We start from the raw sequence: 23,147 nt of genomic DNA on the forward strand, positions 1-23,147 counted from the left end.
GGGGCAACCAGTTCATCCTTGCTCCGTTAGATGCGAACAATCTCAGCGTGGAGGTGCTGTTCCGCGACCAATCCAATCCCCCCTGGAAATGGTTTCCCGCCAAAGTCCTCATGTGCCTAGATAAAGGTTTACCGAACCACGCTTTGGTGGAAGTAATGTTAGGCAATCGTAGAGTCCGCGAACTGCTTCCAAAAACGCAATTGCGGTTTCCACCGTTGGGAGGAAACCGCAGATGCAGGATGCTGCGGCCGGGTCATTTTATGGTACGGTCCTTTCTGTTCCCGGAGGGTAGTTGGAGCAAGCTGGAACCACAGATTGCAATGCATGTGCAATACGCAAATGCAGGATGCTGCGGCCGGGTCTATGTCGGGCTTGCAGGCTACGCATTTTATCCGTCGTTGGTGAACACGATGACCTATCTGCAGCTGAGCGGACAGGATCCGCTATGCAACCAGAATACAGTAGGTTTCAAACTGTGACGTAAGCGTTTGCAAAGGGAGGTCCTCATAATACTTGTGTACACTTCAACATAGTATTATACAGTAAAAAACATAGTAGGAAGAAATTGTTTCTTTGGATCGTAACTTGCTGCAAGAGTGTACAGTAATTAACATGCGTGATTAACTGCGGTCAATTTCTTCTGCGTAGCTACACGATAACTGGTACGTAGTACAAGTACGAACTTAATACGTGTACACATGCGCATTCGAAAGTTAATGAGCTCAACATACGTCTATGGGAAAAAAATTGTGAGGGCAGTTTAATAACATTAGAGGCTGTTTTGTCAGCCGCCGAGGAAGGCTTAGGCGGCTGAGGCTGTCGTCTCCCATTAATTCTTGTGCTGCGTTAGCGCTGTTGTTTCATTGTAAGTTTGTACGTGGGTACATTTTTTTGTTAAGTTCTGGTATACAATGTAGATTTAACGTTGCAGCACATACGGCGCTCTGAGTGGTGTGCGACGTATGTAATATAGATGGGACATTTAGCGCACTTTGATTTGTCGACTCCGCATGGCAAGATGGTATCGAATAAGAGGAGACCAGTACATGCAATCAGTATATCAATACTCAAGTTGACAGTGCTGATGTCGGCTGCTTATTTGCCGTAGGAGACGATGATACCATACTACCGCGCGCGCATACAGTTGCCTAACGATTTTGAAAAAAAGATTCTCCGTACAGATTTGCCATTTGAGACGCAGCAAACATCACCACAGCAGGTTTTGCCTCTGCTACCGGAGATACTGATGGAGTCATGGAGATCTTTCAGTCGTTGGACGTCATCGACCAACGGCGCTGCCGACGCATATGTCAACTCTGGAATGAAATTCTAAGCTTACAGGAAATGGGCCGCTGTGTCTACTTACAGTTCCATTCAAAGCATTCCGATAACATTCGGAACTGCAAGTACGGCGGCTTTTCCTGCATCTTCAAGCACATAACATCAATGACGCAAACCGTTGTTGTGCGCGATGCCAAAATGGATGATGAACATAAAAGTAATGCTGTTACGGCCATCACGTGCATTCAACAAGCGTTAGAAAACACCGGCGCCCGCCTTGAGCGGTTGGTGCTGTGCCATACCAACATGTCCGTCGTCGGCCGTTTTTGGACTTACGGAGCTCAATCAATCGAGAATGCTTTGACGCTCGGCAATTACTTTGACTTCCTGGCACTCACGTATTCCAGAATGTCGCCGTGGTGCCATCGCGTTATCTGGAGGCATTGTTGTTTGTCATACTGTTTGGCAAATTACTCCATCGACTTCCGAATTCCGAGTGCAGAATTTCTTCTGGCAAGCCTTAATGCTACACAGATTTGGGATCACTTAAATGCGCGTCTCGACTGCCGGGAACTAGTGGACGTGGAGCTGACTGCACTTTGGATAAGGAGTCAGGTTGCGTCGGCATGTAAAACAAACAGCGTTCGAATTATCAAGGTGACCTACCGATATTTGTTTTAATTCGTTTAACGCCAAGCTGATTCAAAGCCGACATTGTTGCTGTGAAGGCCGATAGCTCCGACTTCATGATTGGCCATTCGCCATTGTGTTTTGCTGTTCTGGGGATTTCCATCCCACACATTGCTGCTGTTTTGACGGGCCTACAGCACAGCTGCGCTGGCTGTAGGATCCGATCTCATTAGTCGGTGTTTGCTGCGCCACGGTGCGCACCTTAGATTTCGGCATTAAAGCCTCAATCCGGGTTCGCCGCTGTTTCGCCGTCGAAGGTACGTGGGCGCCCATAAGGCCCCACGTTACATTGCAGATTTTGACGGCGTGTCAAAGCTGCGATCCGGGTCCCTCTGTTAATTACTTTAATCGACAGTGGACAGTCAACAATCTGGGCAGCTTGGACATTAGGAAATTAAATCGACTCAGTTTGTTTGCGTTGGCTCATTACATGTTAAACTGTGGCGGAACATAATTATACAATATTACATTACTCCAGTTAGATAACGTCTCTGCGTGTGAATGTGAGTAAACAAAATATCGGAACGACTGATCGGCACAGAAGCTTTACTTCTTATGGGCGTAGCGAACACCGAAGACAACATTCTGGCTAAACACACGGTCGTCACAACAAACAGCAGGAGAAACACGAACAAACCGCACGAGGAGAGGCGGACAAACAAGCAGCTCAACGCAGTGAGCCCCCTCCACCGAAACAAGGGAAGCGGCGGGCGGGGGAAAAAGAAAGTGAACTAACTGTACATTCTGCTCTGCAAATGCTTATATACTATCCGCACATTCTTACTCTTCCACATACAAAGACACCGCACTCGTCCACAACAAGTCATTAGCAGCTAGCATGCAATTATTACAGCGACTGCCTTTTGTCTTTCCCCAGGTGGTCAGATGCAGATTGGGTGGTCGTTATCCATGTCTCTGGGAAGCGGTCACGCGTCGTTATAAACAGATTTCTATAGAAATCTTTCTCATAACGTCTCTGCGTGTGAATGTGTGTAAACAAAATATCGGAACGACTGATCGGCACAGAAGCTTTACTTCTTATGGGCGTAGCGAACACCGAAGACAACATTCTGGCTAAAGACACGGTCGTCACAACAAACAGCAGGAGAAACACGAACAAACCGCACGAGGAGAGGCTTACAAACAAGCAGCTCAACGCAGTGAGCCCCCAAACGAAGCCCAAGGAAAACCCGTGGCTGCGGCACGGGCAAAAACAAGACGACGGTCGTTGTCGCGCGCGATGTACTTCTCAAAACACGCGCTACGCCAGTTACCCTGCGCTTTTATAGCATCTGGTGACGCTCCACATTCGGACGCGAATGTTGCACCACCGCGCCGGAAGGAATGAATACTGAAACTCGCGCCATCGTACCCAGCTGCATTTAACGCGGTATGTAGTAGCTGGGTAAAACAATCCGCTGACAGTTCTTTCACCCGACCACTGTAATCGCGGTAACAGAAGTCTGATCGGTGACCTTTAAGCACGCCAGAGTCGCGCAGTTCCAAGAAGGCTTTTCCAGGACAAAATGCTGAACCGGCGCGCATCGGAAGTGGAATAAGAATATTATGTCCAATATATTTGTTTGTCTTGATAACGGGCGCCGAAACGAACAGGTTATCTTTTCCCCCCGTGACATCCCGAAAGCAAATGTGCAGTCGATTATTCGGTGCGGCAAATAAGTTACTCTTTCGCAACAGCGAAAAGAATGCAAATAGGCATGCCGTCCAAAACGCTTTCCGTACTTCCGCGGGAAGTCGGTGTAAGGCACTGTAGATGCCTTTTAAATGCCGTGTTAGAATAGGAGGTTTTTTATTAGGAAATTCCCTGCGCTGACGGCGCACTCCCTCCAATGCTTGCTTAATCACTAAATGCTTAAGATTGGGCGCTGGTTTGTTACGAAAATGATGTAACGTCACAATGGCTGCCACATAATTTTGCACCGACGAGAATTCAAGGTTGCGCGACAGCTCAGCAATATACAACCCGATGGTGCGCGGCTTCGCCGGTACTGGCTATAGTCGATGACGATCGCAAAAATTCAAGTATCGGCACCATTTAACTTTTCTAGTGCGAAGGGATGACGGCGCCAAAGCATTCAGCCGCAACGAGTTCAGGAACCGGTTTAGATTGGCTGTTTGGGTACCTGGAACAGTAGTCACCTGTCAGGCGCAGTGAACTCTGGCCACTGTTAATGCGGTCAACAACGGTTGACTTATAGAAGTCAGCAGTGGTGATCCGGCTCAGAGCATCTGCAAAACTGTTATCGGCACCAGGAATGTGGCCAGCGTCCACATAAAAATCATGCTGGCACGAAGCATAAAATACTAACTTCAACCACTTTAAAGCCTCCAGAGATTTGCGAAATCCGCGTTTTAAAAAGGCAACCGTGGACGAATTATCGCTTTCAATCAGTATCGTGCAACCACCGAACGCCGGTGCCCAGACCAAGATTGGTATGCAAGCGGCAACCATTTCCAAATAATTTATGTTCGTTCGTAAACTATGATTAACCAGCGGCGGACGAATAAAATTTGTCAGTACGCGTAGGTGATGGGAGATATTCGCTAAATCCCAACTGCCGGCTAACCAGCTATTACCCAATGTAGCACCCAACCCAGAAAACGACGCGTCTGCAGAAATGCGAATCACGCGGCGTGGCTTTGAGATTACACATTGCGTCATACCGTTAAGCTGCGGTGCGACTGTTTGCCACCAAACCAGCTCACTGCGGATTAGTGCAGTTACTCTCACTCTGTGGTGAGGCCGCTGCAGTTGAGTAACTGCATCTATAAAAATTCGGGAAACGCCCGTGCGCCTTTCACTGCTCGCGACGCAAAACAAATCAAACCCAGTAACGACTGCAGTTGAATTTTACTAAGTTTTTCATTATTTTCAAATTCAGGGCATTTAGACACTAATTTCTGTATCTTCTCTTCTGGTTGTTCCACTTTCTGCGCCACGGAATCGATAATTATGCCAAGAAAACGTACTCGTTGCGTCGGGTAGATAACCTTGTCCCAATTAATAACGAAGCCGAGCAATAAAAGTAATGCTATTAGCGCCTGCTGAGCGGCCGCGCATAATTCGTAGTTGTCAGCGATCACCAGGAAATCGTCCACGTACGGCACAATTTTAAAACCACGTCTACGAATCATCCGCGCGACGGCGGTAGATAATCGATGAAAAATACTTGGAGCACAAGACAGGCCAAAACTTAAAAAGTTATCGACATAGTATTCGTCAACTCTGTCAAAACGCCAACGAAAACCCAGCAGCTGCCGGTGCGGCCGAAACACGGGTACTGAACGGTACGCCGATTTTAAATCAGTGACAGCAAAATAAAACCCTGGTTTACATTCAGCTAATGCGGAATCCAACGTGGCAAAAGAGAAACTTTCACAATCGGCATAAGAATTCAGTGAATTAATTTCCGGGCGACTGCAATCAGTTATCGGGCGAAACCCGCCATCTTTTTTCGGTACTGCGCCTATAGATTGAACACGTATTGGTTTCGTAACCTGCCTGCTTATTTTGCCAGCACTTAACTCGTCACTAAATATTCTATCTAATGAAAATTTCGCGTCACCAGACAAAGCACTGCGGTAATTTTTGCACTCTGCAGTGCGAACTTCATTAATATCCGGTACAATAGCAAAACCAACGGCGATAACATGCAAGATAAAATGGCGATCGTGATTATCACCCAGCGCATAAAACCATTCCGCTAACGAGCGAGTTAAAGAACAACGGTCAACTAAATCTGAGTCAACAATATTAGTATAATGCAGGAGTTCACTGTCACCAAGGCAATTAATGCGAAAAGCAGTACGAATAAATTCATGCGCCGGTGGAGGAAACGCGCTGCTAATGTCAATAGCGAGAGAAACGCTCTCAATTGCGTTGTCCATCCGCGGTGTTGTTCCCGCTCTGCTGTCGAAATGCCGGTCCACGGTTTGGCTGCTGCCCATTGACATTTCCGGTGCGGCAACATTTCCGGTCCTTGATGAGGTCCGGAGCAGAATTCGCAGTGGTGTGGGAACAAGCAGTTACCGCGTGTGTTACACCTCCCATCGTTCCACCGATCACAGGCGAGATATGGCCCACGGGCTGTCTGGCTACTGGCGATTTGAGAGCAAAAACGAGGCGGGCCGTTATACGGACGGGACCCGCGCGGAAAGCGTTCGCTGTCTACAATCAGATTGGCAGCGTGGAAATGGCGGTGAATAATGTTGGTGCACGCCGAAAAATCGTTCAGCGCTAGCTTTTGCCGATTAGCTAATTTCCGAAATTCTTCGTCAAATTGCAAAACGTATTTCGAGTGATAATCGCGGGACTTCTCAACCAAAAATTCGATATATTCTACATACTCTATTAAAACCGCGTTATGATCGGGCGATCGAGCTAAGTCACGGATTATGTTCAGTGCGTCGCAGATAAATTTGCCAAACTTAAGGTCACGCGGACCTACTTTTTTACGTCCGTCATCTGCCAGCATGGCGCGCGAATAAACTATCTCGTGAGGAGGCTTCAAATCTCGGGCAAACTTAGGCAATTCAAAAGCGGCAAAATCTAACGGCTCGTCTAACATGTCACACTCACCCGACGCTTGGAATGATGGTCGGACCGTTGCCGGCCGGACATTAGGATGCCGCAGTTGGTCCACCGGACGCATGCGGTTGCTGCTGCCCAGATACACTGCGGGATGGATCGCCCGGGAGCAAGTATTTTGTCAGCTTCAACTGCTCACAGAGGATGCCAATGGCCTTGGGGATCAGGTCCGGATTTTCCCGAAGTAACTCCAAATCATCACCTTTGACGAGCCCATTTGCCTTAAGTTGCGCGACCCCTTCTGTGGAAAGGCCAATTATACCGGCAACCTCCTCAATTGGTCCAATGGAAATTTCTAGCTCAAGGGGCTGCACCTGTCGATTCTCCTCCTGGACAGGCGCTGAAGGACGGCCCGCCGCGGGCGGTGCCGATACGGTGGCATTGGAATGGGCTGCTTTGAAAGCGCTGAACAAGCGGTCCACTAGCTGAGCTTTGTTACCGGCGATTCCCTTTTCTAAACCTCTTAAGCGGCTTCTCAATTCTTCGTTCGACTTCTTCTCAAGATTAGTGCGTGATTCCATATTTGATGAGGAAATTAAACAACTGACTAAAAATCAACTGACAATAAAACTTAACGCAATTTTAACGAAACTGATTCTATCAGAACAAAATGCAATATATACTGACAATTCAACGAAAGGTCACTTGTAACGAATGCTAACAGCGGTAGCTAAATCGAAGTTATAAGTAATTGGCGCGATCGGACCAGAAAAAGAAAGTGAACCAAGTGGTCAGATGCAGATTGGGTGGTCGTTATCCATGTCTCTGGGAAGCGGTCACGCGTCGTTATAAACAGATTTCTATAGAAATCTTTCTCGTAATTCATCAGACAGAGAAATCTAGCTCTATCTGATATCTCTATCGATTTCTGTATGGCTCATTCTTGCCGACCTTGGGAGAAAATTCACTTCAGGATTGATCAGTAATATACCCAGTTAATTGAATTGCTGGTTACTCTCTTTATTTCGCTTTGTCCTCATCATTCCGAGAGTCTTGCACGTGCGATTGTATGGTTTCTTGGATCCTTCGATCTTTTTCTGAGTGAACTTTCTTGATTCGTTGCCTTTCCTGTACTCCGTACCTGTTTCGTTCAATTAAATAAGGGAATAACCCATACTTATATCGTATCGTGTGTCGCTATAATCAGTGGTATTCCGAATGCGGTTGAGCACATTTCGAAATGAGACTGTACATGTATCGCTTCCACTTTACAGTGGCTGTGTAGTATAACACTCTTGCGAAGATGTAGTGGCTGGTGGATGTTCGACTAAACTAACTATTCGCAAAATGCATCTGGCATCTGTATTAACGACTTATAAATCAATGGGCGGCTACAACATAGGCGTGTCACTCTCGTGGAAAACGGTCAATTTATTTATTCATTTCAGAACGTTTGGTTGTTTATTTGGGCTGCACGACATACGAATCGACTCTGGGGGAATACGGGAAGGAGCCGTCAAATATTCACGATACTTTATCGCAGTAAACTTATTGCACAAGTACCGGTACTAGTACTCAATCAAAAGAGCCGATTGCTATTATAAGCATCCTAAGAGTCACTGCTGTGAATCGCCGAATTTATTGTATTTGCTGGGTGCCTTTCATTCATTTCTCGGTCTCCGGTTCGCTGCTCATCATCCCCGTTAGCGAACATTGTGGGGAAGCATGGATGGCATGCTGGGCGGGCGACTAGCTCGACGAAGCGGCGTCGATACTGGCGTTCAGTCAACAGATAAATATAGAAATTCAACGAATAACCACAGTATGTTGATACCATTATTACTGGTTTCACGAGAGTATGTATGCTATCATCATCCATGTAAGAAAAGTTCCAGTAATACCGAGGTGGTATTGCCCGCGCGCACAAATCGAAAAACTTAGGGGTGCGCGTAATGAGATATAGTAGTGCACTGCTCAACAGGATGATGTTGATTCCATGCTGGGATAAGGATTTACTAGCAGATGTCGAGGTGGAAGCCCCACTGTGGGCTTGCTGGTTGCGTCGCATTTCACCAATTGAAGATCGTTGCTGGCGCACAAGGAAGGCAATCAGAATCACATTGGGAACAAGAATCAGCAAAAATGTTAAAATTTTTACCACAACCTGCAAGTAATGCATATATCACTAGACAGTATCGCCTTTCTTTAACAAATAATAGCAATACAAGGGCGTAACGATAGCATTACTAAAAAATGCAGCTAAATTAAGCGGTCTGTAATTTCTGATGTTTTCTGTTTTTTCTTTAAGATACTTTATTTGGCGTAGTAAAGTTTTCAACTGCTTTCTGTACGTACCAGCGCTGTATTATCTACTCGTTCCCATATAAAGTGCCATCCATAGACACTTTGGAGCACATGATAGTCATGAACCGTTTCAAAAATGTAACCCTTGACAAACCGGAATGCATAGCAGGCCAGCGACAGAATGACGAGAACGACAATGATAAGGCGTGCAGCCAGAACTCGCTGCAGAAATCCAAATCGAAAAGGACTGACAATAATAAGTAGGCGCTCCCACGAGAACACCACCAGGATCCTGGAGAAAAAAGCACGGCCTACGCGTTGCCCAAGTTTTCCTATGCTAAATTATAAACGGCAGCCTTACCAATCGGATAGACTCATTGCGGCTTCACAGAACCACGATAAGATTGGTGTACTTAGGCCCCTTAAGTGATAATACCCAAGCCCCTCCGTGGGCAAGAATTCGATCAGGCCGCACCACCTAGAATAAAGAATAACTGGAAAAAAATTAAAAGAGAAAATTTCTAAAACAAAAATTAAAATCTAAAAAAATTGCGTAGATAAAGCTTGCTCAAACTTGCCGTCACTGCACATATTTTGGCTTTTAGTGACAAACCACAAAAAAGCTTTGTTGCACATATCGGTATGCTTCCGCAGGTTTATATTAATTAAAACGATTAAATTTTAAACAATGAAAAAACATCCATAATCATTATAGTCATTCAAAATCTTATGATGTGCGCAGTTGCAGTTTCTCTGCAAAATGCAGCTACCCGCATTCTAGTTGTACGAGTATACTGTATACACTTGAAGTATTGCCAAAGACGCGCATGTAGCCGGCAGGAAGGTTGACGGGTTGATGGTTGGCGTTCAATGAAGGACTATCAACCTTCCTGCCGGCTACACGCGCAAAAACATGCAAACTAAAGCTGCGTCCAAGACGAAATAACAAAAGTCAGTGCAGTAATCCGAAAGACCGTGTTCCGTATTCGGCTAGGCAGCCTCAGTTGAAAAAATAAGATCTGAATAAAATAACTTTCTATATAACAAATTTCGATTAGCAGAACGACACTTTTGGCATCTCGTTACTTTTGGCATATTAGTCCATGACGGAAATTTTTAAAATCATAGAAGTATAGTTCCAAAGTGCGGCAGAATCAAAATGAAATGTTTACGTTGAAGAAGCACTTATTTGAAATATTTCATAAAAACCATAGAAATTATAAATGTCAGCTAAGAATTAGCGGAAATTGAAGTACCGCGCAATTCTGTCACCGTAATTCTGTCATTTCCCTGAACTTGCTATCCCTGTACCTTCCGGCACTGTTTTGGGCCGTGTGCATCTCGCCTGTGCACATAGCATATCGCTACTGCTTTTTCATAGGGGTTTTCACATTTTACTAACTGCAGAATTTTTCGATAACCACCCGCCGGCCATAGTTAGCGGCAGTAGTTGTTCTCATGGTTCATATTGTATGCCATTATCTCAATAACGGGGGGCGAAGAAATCGGGCACATACAACGGGGGCCCGCAGTGAGCTATCTGTACCGACAGCTAAGACTCTCATCTCAATTGCGCACCTCCGACCATGCCGGTGACTTTTCACTGCTCAAAACGCACACTGCGTCGCTTCACACATCGGAATGCCGCGTCAGAACTCGCGGATGATTTTATGGTAATTTTTACGAAATTTTAAATCAAAACTGATTTCAAATACTAGTATTAGCAGAGGAATACGACTTTATATTAGGTGTAAGGACTTTCATAATCTTTATGTGCAATTTTTTGAGCAAAGTCCAAATAACATCGGCTCTTGATGAGATTTTTGCTACGTAATCCTGTTTTGCATTTAAACTTGAGTGATACTTGGTTTTGCAAACCACTCCTTAACCGAATTGTTCTACGGCACCGAATGCTACATAAGTAGCATTCTGGGCAACTGGTTATGTTGCACAAGCACGGGCACGGCTGTCGAATGATGGTCACGCAAACGTGTAAGGTTTAGAGAAAAATCTGTATATTATTTGTACCTACGAGATCCACCTTCCGTCTGCATGGTTCCTGTTGAGTGGCCGCTGGCCGTGAGATTTTTGTGTATGTATATAAGCGCTTGGCGCTGGTAAGAAACTCTGTGTTGCATGTCATTCAATCAGCCGAATTTTTTTTTCCGTTGTGCGGATGTTTCTGTCCGGCTAGTAACCTCGCGCTGGATGTTAACGGCAATATATTCCAGCTCCCCCTGTTAACAATGGTCGTTGTTATTTAGGCGAGATCTCACATGTACAAATAATTCGGTTAATATCAATTAAAGGCACACGCTCCTCGTACTTTGTGCAAAAATTCACTCACTAAAGGGTGCCTATAAAAAACAGGGTGTCTGAAAATATATTAATGAATTAAAGAAAGGTGGCTATAATTAACGGGGTACAGCAAACTGATGGCTATAAAAAACGGGGTGTTTGGAGTGGGTATAGTGTCACCCATATGGCTCAATGCCCAGCTACATTCAAAGCTACGGGTCCCCTTAGGAAAGTCTCGCGGCCGGGCAGTACCTGTGAATTTTGAACACCTCCGAACCCTCAACAAGAAACCGCGTACCGAGGGCGTTCTGGGTCAGGACCTTCCACTGTACTTTTTTCATGCATATATTCATTAAAAAGTTAAAAAGTTGTATAAGTTAAAAATTACAATCGCGTTTGTGCAGCCATCGTTTTTAGCCCGGTACTTCGATGGATGAAAATAGAGTAAACACACCCGATTCCAGAGAATTATGACCAACTAAGACGTCGGTTTAGCAGTTGTGAACTACAGTACAATAACAGTCCCGCGTTCTTCAAGACTTCAACTTATGCACAGCAAATAAAAAATGGAAGAATACTACCTAAAAACTGAATCCTGGACGAAAAACTGCCGAACGTTCCGACAATGTACAATGCCTGCACGACAAAAAACATTAGATGCTGCGTTTTAAAGCACTTATGACTTTGCGCAAGCAAGCGCTCTGCTCGAACCAGTGCTGACGAATTGCTGAGCACTGCGCACTCCTTGCGATCATTCTGCTCACTGATCAAAGAATCTTATCGTGATCGCCGGTACGGCTATATTAATACGATCTGTAATATTTTGTGAGACTTCACACGGACTTTAAGGATTTATCATGGCCTTCATAAAGACAGTAGCAAGTGCACTTTGCCAATTGTAATGGCCAGCCACGTAATATATGACGATAGTTAGTTGTATGGTGACGTTGGAAATGTAGCCTGAGATGGCGTGCAATGGTGAGCTGGCACTTAGATTTTTCAATAAATTTGAATTTCTTAGCGCAACTTAGGCTCGTCGGTATAATCATCAAGATATATTAAGTTGGCATAGGCAAACTTACAGTGCTGCCAAATCAGCAATGGCGGTGCCGATCATGTAATGACACGCCGACGTCTTCCACGTGGAAACACTACGTAGAAGAACGATCAAATTCAACACATTACCCACCGTGCACAGAACCAACAGACAATAATACACAGTTCGGCATGCACGATAAGCCTCGCTGACTTGACTGTCAGTATAGAGCCATTCTTTGACTGAGTCATGACGATCACTTGCATTGTCTTTTTTACGAACCACTGTAACATTCGCAAGCTGCCATTTGGAATCATTAATGGCGACGCCGAAGGCAAAAACTAACAGAAAAAGCAAATTCAACGGTATCATTGTTCGTGCGACAACCGCCATCGTGACAATACCTTGAATCAAGGTTATCAAACCGCAACCGCACAGATAAAAGTAATCCTTGTTAGTAGTTGTTACGATCCGTGAAAGATAATTATTAACGATTGCGACCCGACTAAAAACTGCTGTTAAAAGTAGGCTGTCATGGGCCTTGACAGACTAATGGCCGTTAGTTGCAGCGAAAACGTATTTGCCTTTAAGCTCTTCGGCGATACGTTAAGACTGTAACTGAGTTTTTGCGATCATTACTGTAATCACATGTGCTACTCAGTACTCTCTTAATATTATGCCGTTTTGTTGCCTGTGTTGCAGTACTTCCCGAATAACTGACGGCTTTGTATGTTTTCATACTGTCTGTGTCTGCTGCTAAAAGCTGTCCGGTGCCTAGGTCTTTCCAATCAGTCTGTATTTATCGACCGTATGCATGCCTCTGGCGATGTAGAATTTTCCGACAGGTAAAAACGTAACACACTCTGCTGTTTTTAGATCTAAGGCAACATTTTTCTGTTCTGTCTTTGTATTACAACTGCAGAATCTTGGCTGCCACTAACGGAGAGGATAAACGCCCGTACCGCGCTCGGAATTACTGATAGAGTTTACGAATTACTTGAAAGTCGCTCATGTAATTTCTCATTAACCAAAATCGGCAAAGAATCTTATCGTCATCGCCGGTAAGCGTGGTAAACACGATAAAACGATAAGCACGATCGGTAAACACGATAACGAGTTTTGGAAGCGCGCTAAACGGAATTTTTTTGAACGTAGAACTGGCGCTTTCTACTTGGTTATTTTATTAATATTATGGCTATGTTGCAGATTTCTTGCAGTAACTGGCAGCGAAATGATACTAAGGGTAATCAATCCTATGAGAATTATCTCACTGATGTTTTGCCTGAAGTGGGGCACAACGCTCCGTTGCGCGCCCGTGAAAGATAACGCGAGTTAGTCACCACAACATTCTCAAGCCGAAAGCTAACGGCTGCGCTTATTGGTCCGCTACGTGATCCACAGATGAATTACAAAACGCAGCTTCGAAGCTGCGTTTTCTATTTCACATACACATTCACCTCCGTGGTTCAGTATAGCCAACGGAGCTTTACACAGTGGTCACCCGTAACATGATGAAGAGCTTTATGTTTATCAGCTAATTTACTAATAAATGTGATTGAGTATTAATGTGCATTACAAATTTATTAGACTAAAAGCTGCTATTAGTAATTGACTATTAGTGACTGACTGATTGCTAATTTAGTAATTACTATAAGCTATTGCTATTAGTAATTTATGATGTAGTTTAGATTGCGTTACCGCCTAATTCTTAATATTAATTAATTACGCTAATTAATTAGTTAAGTTACATTGAGTAAACGGCATTACATTAATCAGTTAAGTGATAAATTAATAATCACCCCCAAGCATTCGGATTAATGTGAGCCTGTGACCCTGCAGTACATTTCATTTTTGTGTATGCAGGCTTAAAGCACGATTCATTTAGCAGTCAGTGCTTGCGCTTTATCTGGTGATCCACAGCTTATTACTGGCCCAACGCATTCTCGTTTTTTGCTATGTGTCATCCTTCGGTGACGCATACAGAATTCACATTTTATTTCGCGATATCGTACTTGAAAAGATAAGTGTAGGATTGATTAGGCCTACTTTTAGTTAGCAAGAATATTCAATATCGAAATACTGCACACCAAGTCGACAATACCCAATCACACGTTTCCGGGTATGTGGTCACCCTACACACATTTTCTTATTTGAAACTTCGCCATAAAAAAAACCGAAGGCAGCTCATAAACTGAAACAGCAAAGTAAAAATCCGATGACAAAATCGAACCGTCACTATCATCGATTAATGATGATGCGCGTTTTCTGATAACTCCATGCAACCGCACCAATTTAACGCTCCTCTGGATTCACTGCATCTCCCAAATTGCTGTTGTTTCTGTGCAACAGAAACACTGCTGGAATATGTGGTTATTAACTGACATCATGCGGAACTAACTTTTCTTTCATCCGCGCCACAGCACAACCGAAAGCCATGATGCCCCTGGGCAGCTCGCAATCGTGAATGGTCCACGTGTCAGTGGCTTCGTTATAGCATTCTATGGAACTGTGATAGCCCTTTCCCTTGGACTGGGCAGTACACTGGGGTTAAGTACGAGTATACTACTCGAAGTACGAGAAGTACGGTGAACTGCATCAATTCTCAGGGGTAAAAGGGTTTGCCAGATCCTACGGATCCAACTTATATGTTTCTAACTTATAAATTTCATCTTAAAAGAATAAAAATTTTGATTTTGTCAACGGTACTCCCAGTTGAGACGCACAATGGGCTAGGTCGATTGCTCTGTGTAAGTCTTATGCGACGCGCAAGAGGCAGTCGGGTAAAAAAAACATGACGTCAGGGCGCGTAAGCAGGTAAACGATTTGATTGGTAAACCAGAATCTGGGATGGGTTTTCAGCTTACCCATGCGGGTAACCGTTGCGCTTCGAAATCGAAGCGCAACCGTTACCCAAACTACGAGTAACTCGTACTCTCCTGCAAAGATGAGCAAAATTTCGTTTGTTTTGTTACATGTAGACTTTGTTCTGATGCTCGGCTCGCTACTTCTCCCTTGCCCAATGCCTGAATCACTTAGTATGTGCCGATTCTCCTGTAATACGCTTTCTGATTGTTAAGGGCGATATGCCCGTACATGCTGTTATCTGATATACCGTTACACTTGTTGCTCTTATATACCGCTGTTTTTGTGCTTTTCTGACACAGTTACCGCCATACAGTCTGATTTCCTTAAACAACAATCCCTGACTTGCAATTGCCGTCTCGTTCGTTGCCGTTTATGCATCTTTCCGTTAACACAGCATATTAGGCTATAAAACCGGCCGGTCTTATGCCGCCGTGACCTTTCCGTTTATTTTGCTCTGCCATAAATTACGTAACAGTTTGAACCAAAAGTGCATCCAGCGACCCAGATTCACACTCGTAAACTCAGAATTAACTTTTTGACGTGTTACCACATTAAAGCATCAAAAATAAAATTTTCGGTTCCACTTCAGTTTTTCAGTTGTTCAATTTCTTTCTTGCCACGGAAGCGTACTCGACATACGATTGGACAATAAATTTTTCGCTGAGCCCTGGACAGATTTTTACGCGTTCCTTCGTTTCCCGCCGCGCAATGGTTACCCAAATGTAATTGACCTGGCCCAATGTACGTACTGTAGAGTAACCCAGCACTTGGCAGCTTTTTCGCACGATATGACCTGTACGACACCACTGTAGTACTGGCAAACGTTCAGCTAAAGTTGAAAGCAGCCTAAAGTTGGCTTCAGCTTAAAACCGGTTTCTAGCCAACTCGGCATATCCGGTTGAGCAACTGAACAAGAGAGTGGAGACTATTACTCAGTTAACGGCAAATGTGTTGCCGCAACGCAGGCGGCTTTAAACTGCAGTATGCTTTAGCGTGTAAGCGACTAGCGGCACATGTGCGGGGGAAAACAAGATTCCCGTACTGTATGAGGGGAAAACTAGAGGCCCCAAGCGAAGTACTCACTTTTCTTCAGCCACGTATTCGTAGTTATGTCGTACACCTCCACACAGTTTAACGTTCTTGCGGACTTTCCACCTGAAATACAAAGTGCGTACCAGAACATGCAGCCGGAGGGACGTTTCTAAAAGCCTACCGATGACATAAATTAATCCATTAGAGCCGACACAAGCGCAACATCCCCTCCGACCAGTGGGCATATCCGAAAGTCTCTGCCAAGCATTGCTGGTTGGATCATAGCAAAAATACGGACTTTAAACCAGATCTTTGCGTTTCGGCTCCGACTGTACGGAGCGATGCCCCGCCGAAAATATACAGGCGATTTTTAAAAGCAACCATAGCAAAAGCAGCCAACTTTCGTGGTAAATCAGCCGCAAACTGCCAGGTTTTCGTCCGCAAGTCGTAGAATTCCATGGACCGTACTGGTGTAAACACATGCTGGATATAACTGCCTCCACCCGCCGCGTGGATACGGTCACTCAGCGCCGCTACCCCGGGATAAATGCGGGGAATGCGCATGTCCGCCACATACCTCCACACGTTACCGACCGGATCATACCGACAGACCCATCGGCTTCCACTCTGGGCACCCGTGGCCTGTCCACCGCAGACAAAAATCGACTCATCCGCCGCAACGGCTGCACCGCAGTTAACAACGGCATTTCGGGTTTTAGCAATTTGCCATAAAACAGACGTCGATGGACTGAACACGTGCACTTTCTCTTGTTTTTCCCCGCTTCCTTCCAGACCATCAAGACCACCAACACAAACAATTACTTTCGGGAAAGCTAAAACATTACAAAATAATGTTGTCATAAGTGGTCTCCTCATCGCAATTTCGGACATTAATCCTGAAACTGAAGGAACTCTGAACAGTGCAGCCACGCTTACTTTTATGAGCGCATCCATTATTAACACACACAGCTTGCAGCTAGTTAGAAGGCGAATCGACTGAAGATTTAACCGGATATGCAGCAGTGTGTTGTTCATAGCGTACAGATTTCCTTCATATAGTACTTCCTTGTCGACCTACCGCCATGCAGAACAATTTCCACAAATGTTAATTCCAAATTCTAAAGGCAACGCCAACCGCCAAAAGTTCGCTAATTTGTGCTACAGTGCTACTACAAGGTAATTACCGTAAGACTCGCGTGGTCGCCAAACCACCACCGCGTTTTTCCCGGGCAGTTCGCTGGAAACTTCTGCTGGATCGTCTTTGTTAGGCGCCTACGTGTTGTTGGATCCATATACTTCAACTGCCAAGGAAAACTGTTCAAGGCAATTAGGACCCAGGAACGAAACTCGGATCAACTGCAACACGTCCCAAAAGGGCGCCTGACGGACAATTGGATCGTGATCAGACCAACGCATCACGGCGGCGAAGACTTCATCCTCCGTGTCCACGCGCAAACCATCAGATGCACACAGCCGCATTATCTGCAATAATATGCAAGAGAATCTCAAGAACTGAAAACATAAAATACTCAGAATAGATCAACCAATTTTTTTATATAATGCGGGCATTCAGTTTTAATACGAACACCATGTCCCTCTGCTGTCGGAGCCTTCCTAAATATGCCTAAGCCCCGGTCAACATTCCTTCGCCGCGAATGTTGTGATGTTTGTTTTTACCAATTAAGAATTATCCCCCAGAAGACAAAGACTACCGTTTCTCCGTCCAGCATCAGACAATCGCTGCTCTGGCAAATGTCAACAAAATAACGAAGAACCAAAGGTCTGGCTTTTTCTGCAAGTTGCGGATTTGCGTGCAACGAGGCCAAACAATACACCATCAAACAGTTCGCGACTGTCATGTGGCTTTCGATGAAATCCAAGCACTTTGTCGCTACTGGAGGAATATCCAAGAAAAGTGCAGCTACCAATACTGTTTCAACATTTTCTTCATCGATGGCGATTTCCAAGGAATACGCATATTGCACCAACCTGCGGAAGCAAAGCCAGAAAGAACTTTGTAAGCACTGAAATACGTCGACGCTAATTGCCATCTTGAAAAATTTACTCTGCAAATTAAAATAATTCCTTGCAAATTTATAAAAACATATTAATTTTTTAAAGGAACAGCTGGCAAAGCCAAGTACCCACCGATCGTTAAATCCCATAATACGTTCTCCAAAAGGCGCCCGAAAATATTTTACATATAATATAAATATTGCTCTGAATGGTGTCCCTGTTAATGAGCTCTTATTTTAGGTGCTCATGAACGCGGACATCAGTATTTATAGAAAGATTTACCTAAGGTTTGTGCTAGTTTCGCATTATGTAACGTACTGCTTGACCGTCTCCACGGGAATGTTCTTCAGCTGAATCTCGGACTGAGATGCTTCCTTCCAGTCCGAAGTGAACATGGTACAGAAATAGTTGCTGCAGGCGCTGAGAACGACGCGATGACACGGAATGCCAGCGTCCTCCTTGTCGCAGCCTTTCAGCACCACGTCACACAGCCTGCCTGTCAGCTGCAGATCATGCAGCGCACTGAAAAAGCCCTTCGACAAGGAAACATAGGGATCCACGACAGTCAGTGGAGAAGAATTCTCTGAGTCTGAGCAAAACTCACTGGAAGACTCCGAATCTGATGAGGTAGACATGGTGACACTAATATGCTGGGATTTTCAGAACCCAAAACAGCCGCCAAAATGTTAAACCAGCAGGACAGTTTGCTTTGCTGATGCTACCAGCCACCAGGGAATTATGGAACCGACTGCCTCGAAGACAAACGTATGTTGAAGCCCGAAAAGATGTGCAGGATAAAAATATCGGAGATGCTGTTAAATTTACTGTTACTGTATTATTGAGACCATCAGTTTTAGAAAAACTACATAAAACGAAGATCAAGGGCTTAGCTTTAGAAATTGAAAGATACGTCCATATTTAACACACCCAGTCGGAAGGCTGCCGTGCGTACTGCAGCCCGCGTGCGCATGGTGCTGTGTCAACCGATTGCTTGGTTACCACGACCCACCTAATTAATGGCTGGCACGGACGTCTCGGACGATGATTGACACTTCCAAGTTCCAATAACTTTCAAGTCATACTGCATCATTCAGCTTCCGTACTCAGGCTTAATGTCACAAGCGATTCTGTAATATCGTATTTGTGTATGGCCTGCTCGCCAAACTGTAGTTCTCGGAGCTTCTCGTAAAATCAATTGTCGACAAGTTTGCGCTGCTACTACAAAGGGCATTTCAGAAGTTTCATTAAATGTTTTACCGGCTGGTTATTTAAAGTAATCCATAAAAGCTAGTAATCCATAAAAGTTATATTTCTTGTTTTACATACCTTATACTGTAAGCTATCGAAGGAAATAAATATTTCAGTCGTTGAGGTGGAACTGTCCAGGAGGAAAATCGTTTACCCGGCGCTGGTTCGGGCAGCCAAACCACTTCCTTTTCAGAAAAATCAGTTTTTTTGCAACCGTTTCTCTCAAGCTTTGCGGTTTTGACTTTGGTTTACGATATTGAGTGCTACTTGAGTTCTTGTTATCATCATGACAAAAAACATCTCACGAATTTTTCAGTTTAAGTATCAATTTTCCCATAGGAAACTTCGTTTCTTAGATTTTGTATTTCCTGCCTAGCGGAACTAAAGATGCTTCGTCAATAAAAACTGTATCTTTAGCCTAGTCCAATGCGCCAAAGTCATCATTAATTTCTTTGCCAGAGTGGAGACAAAAATGTTTTTCACTAACTTTTCATAATTTTGCTATCTGCAAGCATATTTTAACATTCGATTACAAACAATTTTGGTTTCCTTCGAAAAAAAGAACCCGTAAGATTTGGTTTCCGTGTTTTCCTGATTAATTTTGTCGGAGAAATTAAAAAAAGGGAGAGAATCTTTTAGAACGTACTTTGTATAAGGTAAAAACACGGATTTGCATAAAGACACTAGTTCCAATCTTTGTTACGTAGCAAACTACGTCAAGCAGCTAAACAAAACAAGCAGTATGAAAATGGCTATCACTATCGCTATAAAAAAACGTAAGCAGTATAAATCTGGACTTCAATCGCCGAAATTATCCATGGTTCGTATTGTGGCCACGTCCATTCCATCATCATGATCAACCCGACCTCGAGATCGGATGAGCCGGAATTACCGTTGTCCCTGTAAAGCAAAGAAAGCATCAAGCATACGCGAGTAGTTGACTAACCTGACTATCTTGATTTAACTTGACTGTCTTCCGCCTTTCGAACTAACTTTTTCTTCATCCGCGTCATCACACAACCGAAAGCCTTGATGTTCTTTGGCAGTCGGCAATCATGCAGTGTCCACGTATCGGTGGCTTCGTTATACCACTCAATCGAACCGCACCCGTCGGGGCTCTTCTCGGTCATGCCACCAAGAACGTAAACCTTCCAGGCAAAGCTTCCACGTCCGGCCATACTGCGTTTCAAAATTCGTATTACCTTAAATTGAATGAAAATGTTGCTGTGAATTTTGAAACAATATCATTACAACCCGCATCGCTGTTGGCAGAAAGAACCCACTTTTCTTAAGCCACGTGTTCCCAGCTATATCGTAGACCTCCAAGCAGTTCCACGACGTTTCGGTGTCTCCACCTAATAACACACCAAAAAGCGGAATAAAAAACGTTTAACCACAGTACTCAGTATTGTTATTTATTTATTATTATTTATCGTTATTAGACGTTAAGTGCGGTTTAGTCATGACCGTGGAAGATGTTTGACGCATGATAACCGTGTATAATATTGTATAACACTTGAGTGCTACTTTTAGTCGCTAGATGAACTTGCACCACAAAGTCTGATGTGTATGGAAAAACGTATTATGCACTATCCTGTAGGTACAAAGCCAACTACAAGTTTGTACCATCGCACTAGTCAATTCGCCAGTCGAAACTTGCGAATCAGAGCTCGCGCAATATTACAAATTATTTGCACCCATATTACTAATAAGTTACTGTTAATTTTCATTATTACATGTATTTCACGTACTGCTTGAGCGCCTCAGTGGTTGAACGTTGTGTCACTGTGCAAAACATATTGTAACTCGTATATGTGTATTTCGTTATGAAAGCATATTATTATCTGTACTGAAAAATAGGATGAACTTTGGAATGTGGTGATAAACAGCAACGCCAGAATGCCTATCATGTTTCGCTATAGTCAGTCACGCCTGTCAGTGGTATTCCGACTGCGATTGAGCACATTTTCAAAATGAGACTTATCGCTTTCACTTTTCAGTGGCTCTAGTATATTAAACACTCTTGCGAATACATAGTGGCTTGTGGATGTCCGGCTAGCTACCGGTATTCGCAAAATTCATCTGGCCATCTGTACGAACGACTGATAAATTAATGTGCGGCTACAACATAGCCGTGTCACTCTCGTGGAAGACGGTTTATTCGTTTATTCATTTCAGAACGTTTGGTTGTTTACCTGGGCTGCACGACACACGAATCTGGCCCTAATGGAATACGGGAAGGAGCCGTTAAATATTCACGATACTTTATCGCAGTAAACTTATTGCACAAGTACCGGTACTAGTACTCAATCAAAAGAGCCGATTGCTTTTATAAGCGTCCTAAGAGTTACTGCTTTGAATCGACGAATTTATTGTATTTGCTGGGGGCCTTTCATTCATCTCCCGGTCTCCGGTTCGCTGCTCATCATCTCCGTAAGCGAACATTGTGGGGAAGCGAAGCATGGATGGCATGCTGGACGGGCGACTAGCTCGACGTTGCGGCGATACTGGCGTTCAGTCAACAGATAAATGTAGAAATTCAACGAATAGCCGCAGTATGTTGCTACCATTATTATCGGTTTCACGAGAGTATGTATGCTATCATCATCTATGTAAGCAAAGTCCCAGTAATACCGAGCTGGTACTGCCTGTGCGCACAAATCCAAAAAACTTTGGGGTGCGCGTAATGAGATAGAGCAGCGCACTGCTCAACAAGGTGATGTTGATTCCATGCTGGGATAAGGATTTGCTAGCAGATCTTGATGTGGAAGCCCTAAAATTCATTTTAAAATTCGAAAAAAATCGTGGAAGTCTGGATCCGTGTAAGAACGATCTTCATGGTTATGTGCATTTCTTGCAAAATTTGAAAGGGATCGGTCCATAATGAGACTTTTAGTTAACCTGAATGCATTTAAAAAAAAACTGTTTGGAATTTTGTTACCCTCACAACTCCGCAACCGGACGTTGCGCGCGAAAACGGATTTCACGCCTATGTATACAAATCATTTGTCTACACATTGTCAAAAAGCAACTTACAAAAGTGATTGGAAGTGCGCGAAAGCGAATATTCCCGTGTATGTGCACGAATTTGGTGCTATGTACCGGGCCAAATCCCTTAAGCAGCACTTCTGTCGATGTTTTGCCCTTGAGGATCCTCATCATCGCAAATCCGAATGGGAGCAATATCAAAGCGAGCAATAAATTTTTCTCATCGGAGGACAAACACAGTGGGTTCTTAGTATAATTCCGCGTAATGTCGCAAATGTCAAAAGGAGATCCAAAATTATCATGACCGTGAAGACAAAACTGCAGAACTGCAAGTAGCGTCGCATAAAAGTCCTACGCGAAAACGGCGACTTGTACGCTGTGAAAAAATCTAATATAATGGCAAAAAAGCGGCTACGTACATTGTTAAACTGTTTCATGATTGTCAAATCATCTGATATCTGATTATGCCGGGTATGCTAGCCTAACATCCTAGAAGCATTACTTGTCAATGCACTTTATTGAGCTTACTGCACCACTACACATTGTTTTACATATTAAGAGTCATTACAACAATATTAAGAGTATTAGGAGTAATTACTTATTGGTCTGATATAGTTGCGACTTCCCTTCTTGCCAGCACCGCTATAAATAAAGTCGAGCGGCGGTGCGCAGTTTATGGAGTGTTTGTATCAAATCAGTCAGGCTGTACGGTACCCCTTACGCACTTCGATGTTATAATTCCGTGGACGATTGGCTCTGTCTCTCTGTCGTAATATACCGGGTTGTTTACTAGCACTGGTTGACTGATGTACTGCGGTACTGATGTAGGTATGCCAGTAC

The 23,147-nt window shown here is 44.1% G+C and overlaps 1 protein-coding gene and 1 long non-coding RNA gene across 5 annotated transcripts; both read right to left on the bottom strand.

Annotated features, from left to right (window-relative positions):
• Positions 1-7,967: 7,967 nt before the first annotated feature.
• LOC129588824 (uncharacterized) lies at positions 7,968-12,879 on the bottom strand. Of its 4 annotated transcripts, XM_055483215.1 has the most exons (6): positions 12,563-12,879; positions 12,205-12,499; positions 10,853-11,061; positions 9,186-9,302; positions 8,876-9,116; positions 7,968-8,684 (listed from the first exon to the last, which is right to left on the bottom strand). In XM_055483215.1, the coding sequence occupies exons 3-6, from the start codon at positions 10,960-10,962 to the stop codon at positions 8,130-8,132; spliced, it is 1,023 nt and encodes a 340-aa protein (XP_055339190.1). In that variant the 5' UTR covers positions 10,963-11,061; positions 12,205-12,499; positions 12,563-12,879; the 3' UTR covers positions 7,968-8,129. The 4 variants fall into 4 exon arrangements, with proteins under 4 accessions (XP_055339190.1, XP_055339191.1, XP_055339192.1 ...); XM_055483216.1 differs by lacking the exon at positions 10,853-11,061 and having other exon boundaries at positions 12,205-12,273; XM_055483217.1 differs by lacking the exon at positions 10,853-11,061 and having other exon boundaries at positions 12,563-12,681.
• Positions 12,880-19,934: 7,055 nt separating this feature from the next.
• LOC129588796 (uncharacterized) lies at positions 19,935-22,890 on the bottom strand. The gene is made up of 4 exons (XR_008690515.1): positions 22,356-22,890; positions 20,603-20,674; positions 20,313-20,521; positions 19,935-20,219 (listed from the first exon to the last, which is right to left on the bottom strand). It is a non-coding gene; the product is annotated as an uncharacterized LOC129588796 (long non-coding RNA).
• Between the last annotated feature and the right edge of the window lie 257 nt (positions 22,891-23,147).

Source organism: Paramacrobiotus metropolitanus, unplaced genomic scaffold (assembly GCF_019649055.1).
Source record: "Paramacrobiotus metropolitanus isolate TYO unplaced genomic scaffold, Prichtersi_v1.0 Parri_scaffold0000031, whole genome shotgun sequence".
Classification (NCBI taxonomy): domain Eukaryota; kingdom Metazoa; phylum Tardigrada; class Eutardigrada; order Parachela; family Macrobiotidae; genus Paramacrobiotus; species Paramacrobiotus metropolitanus.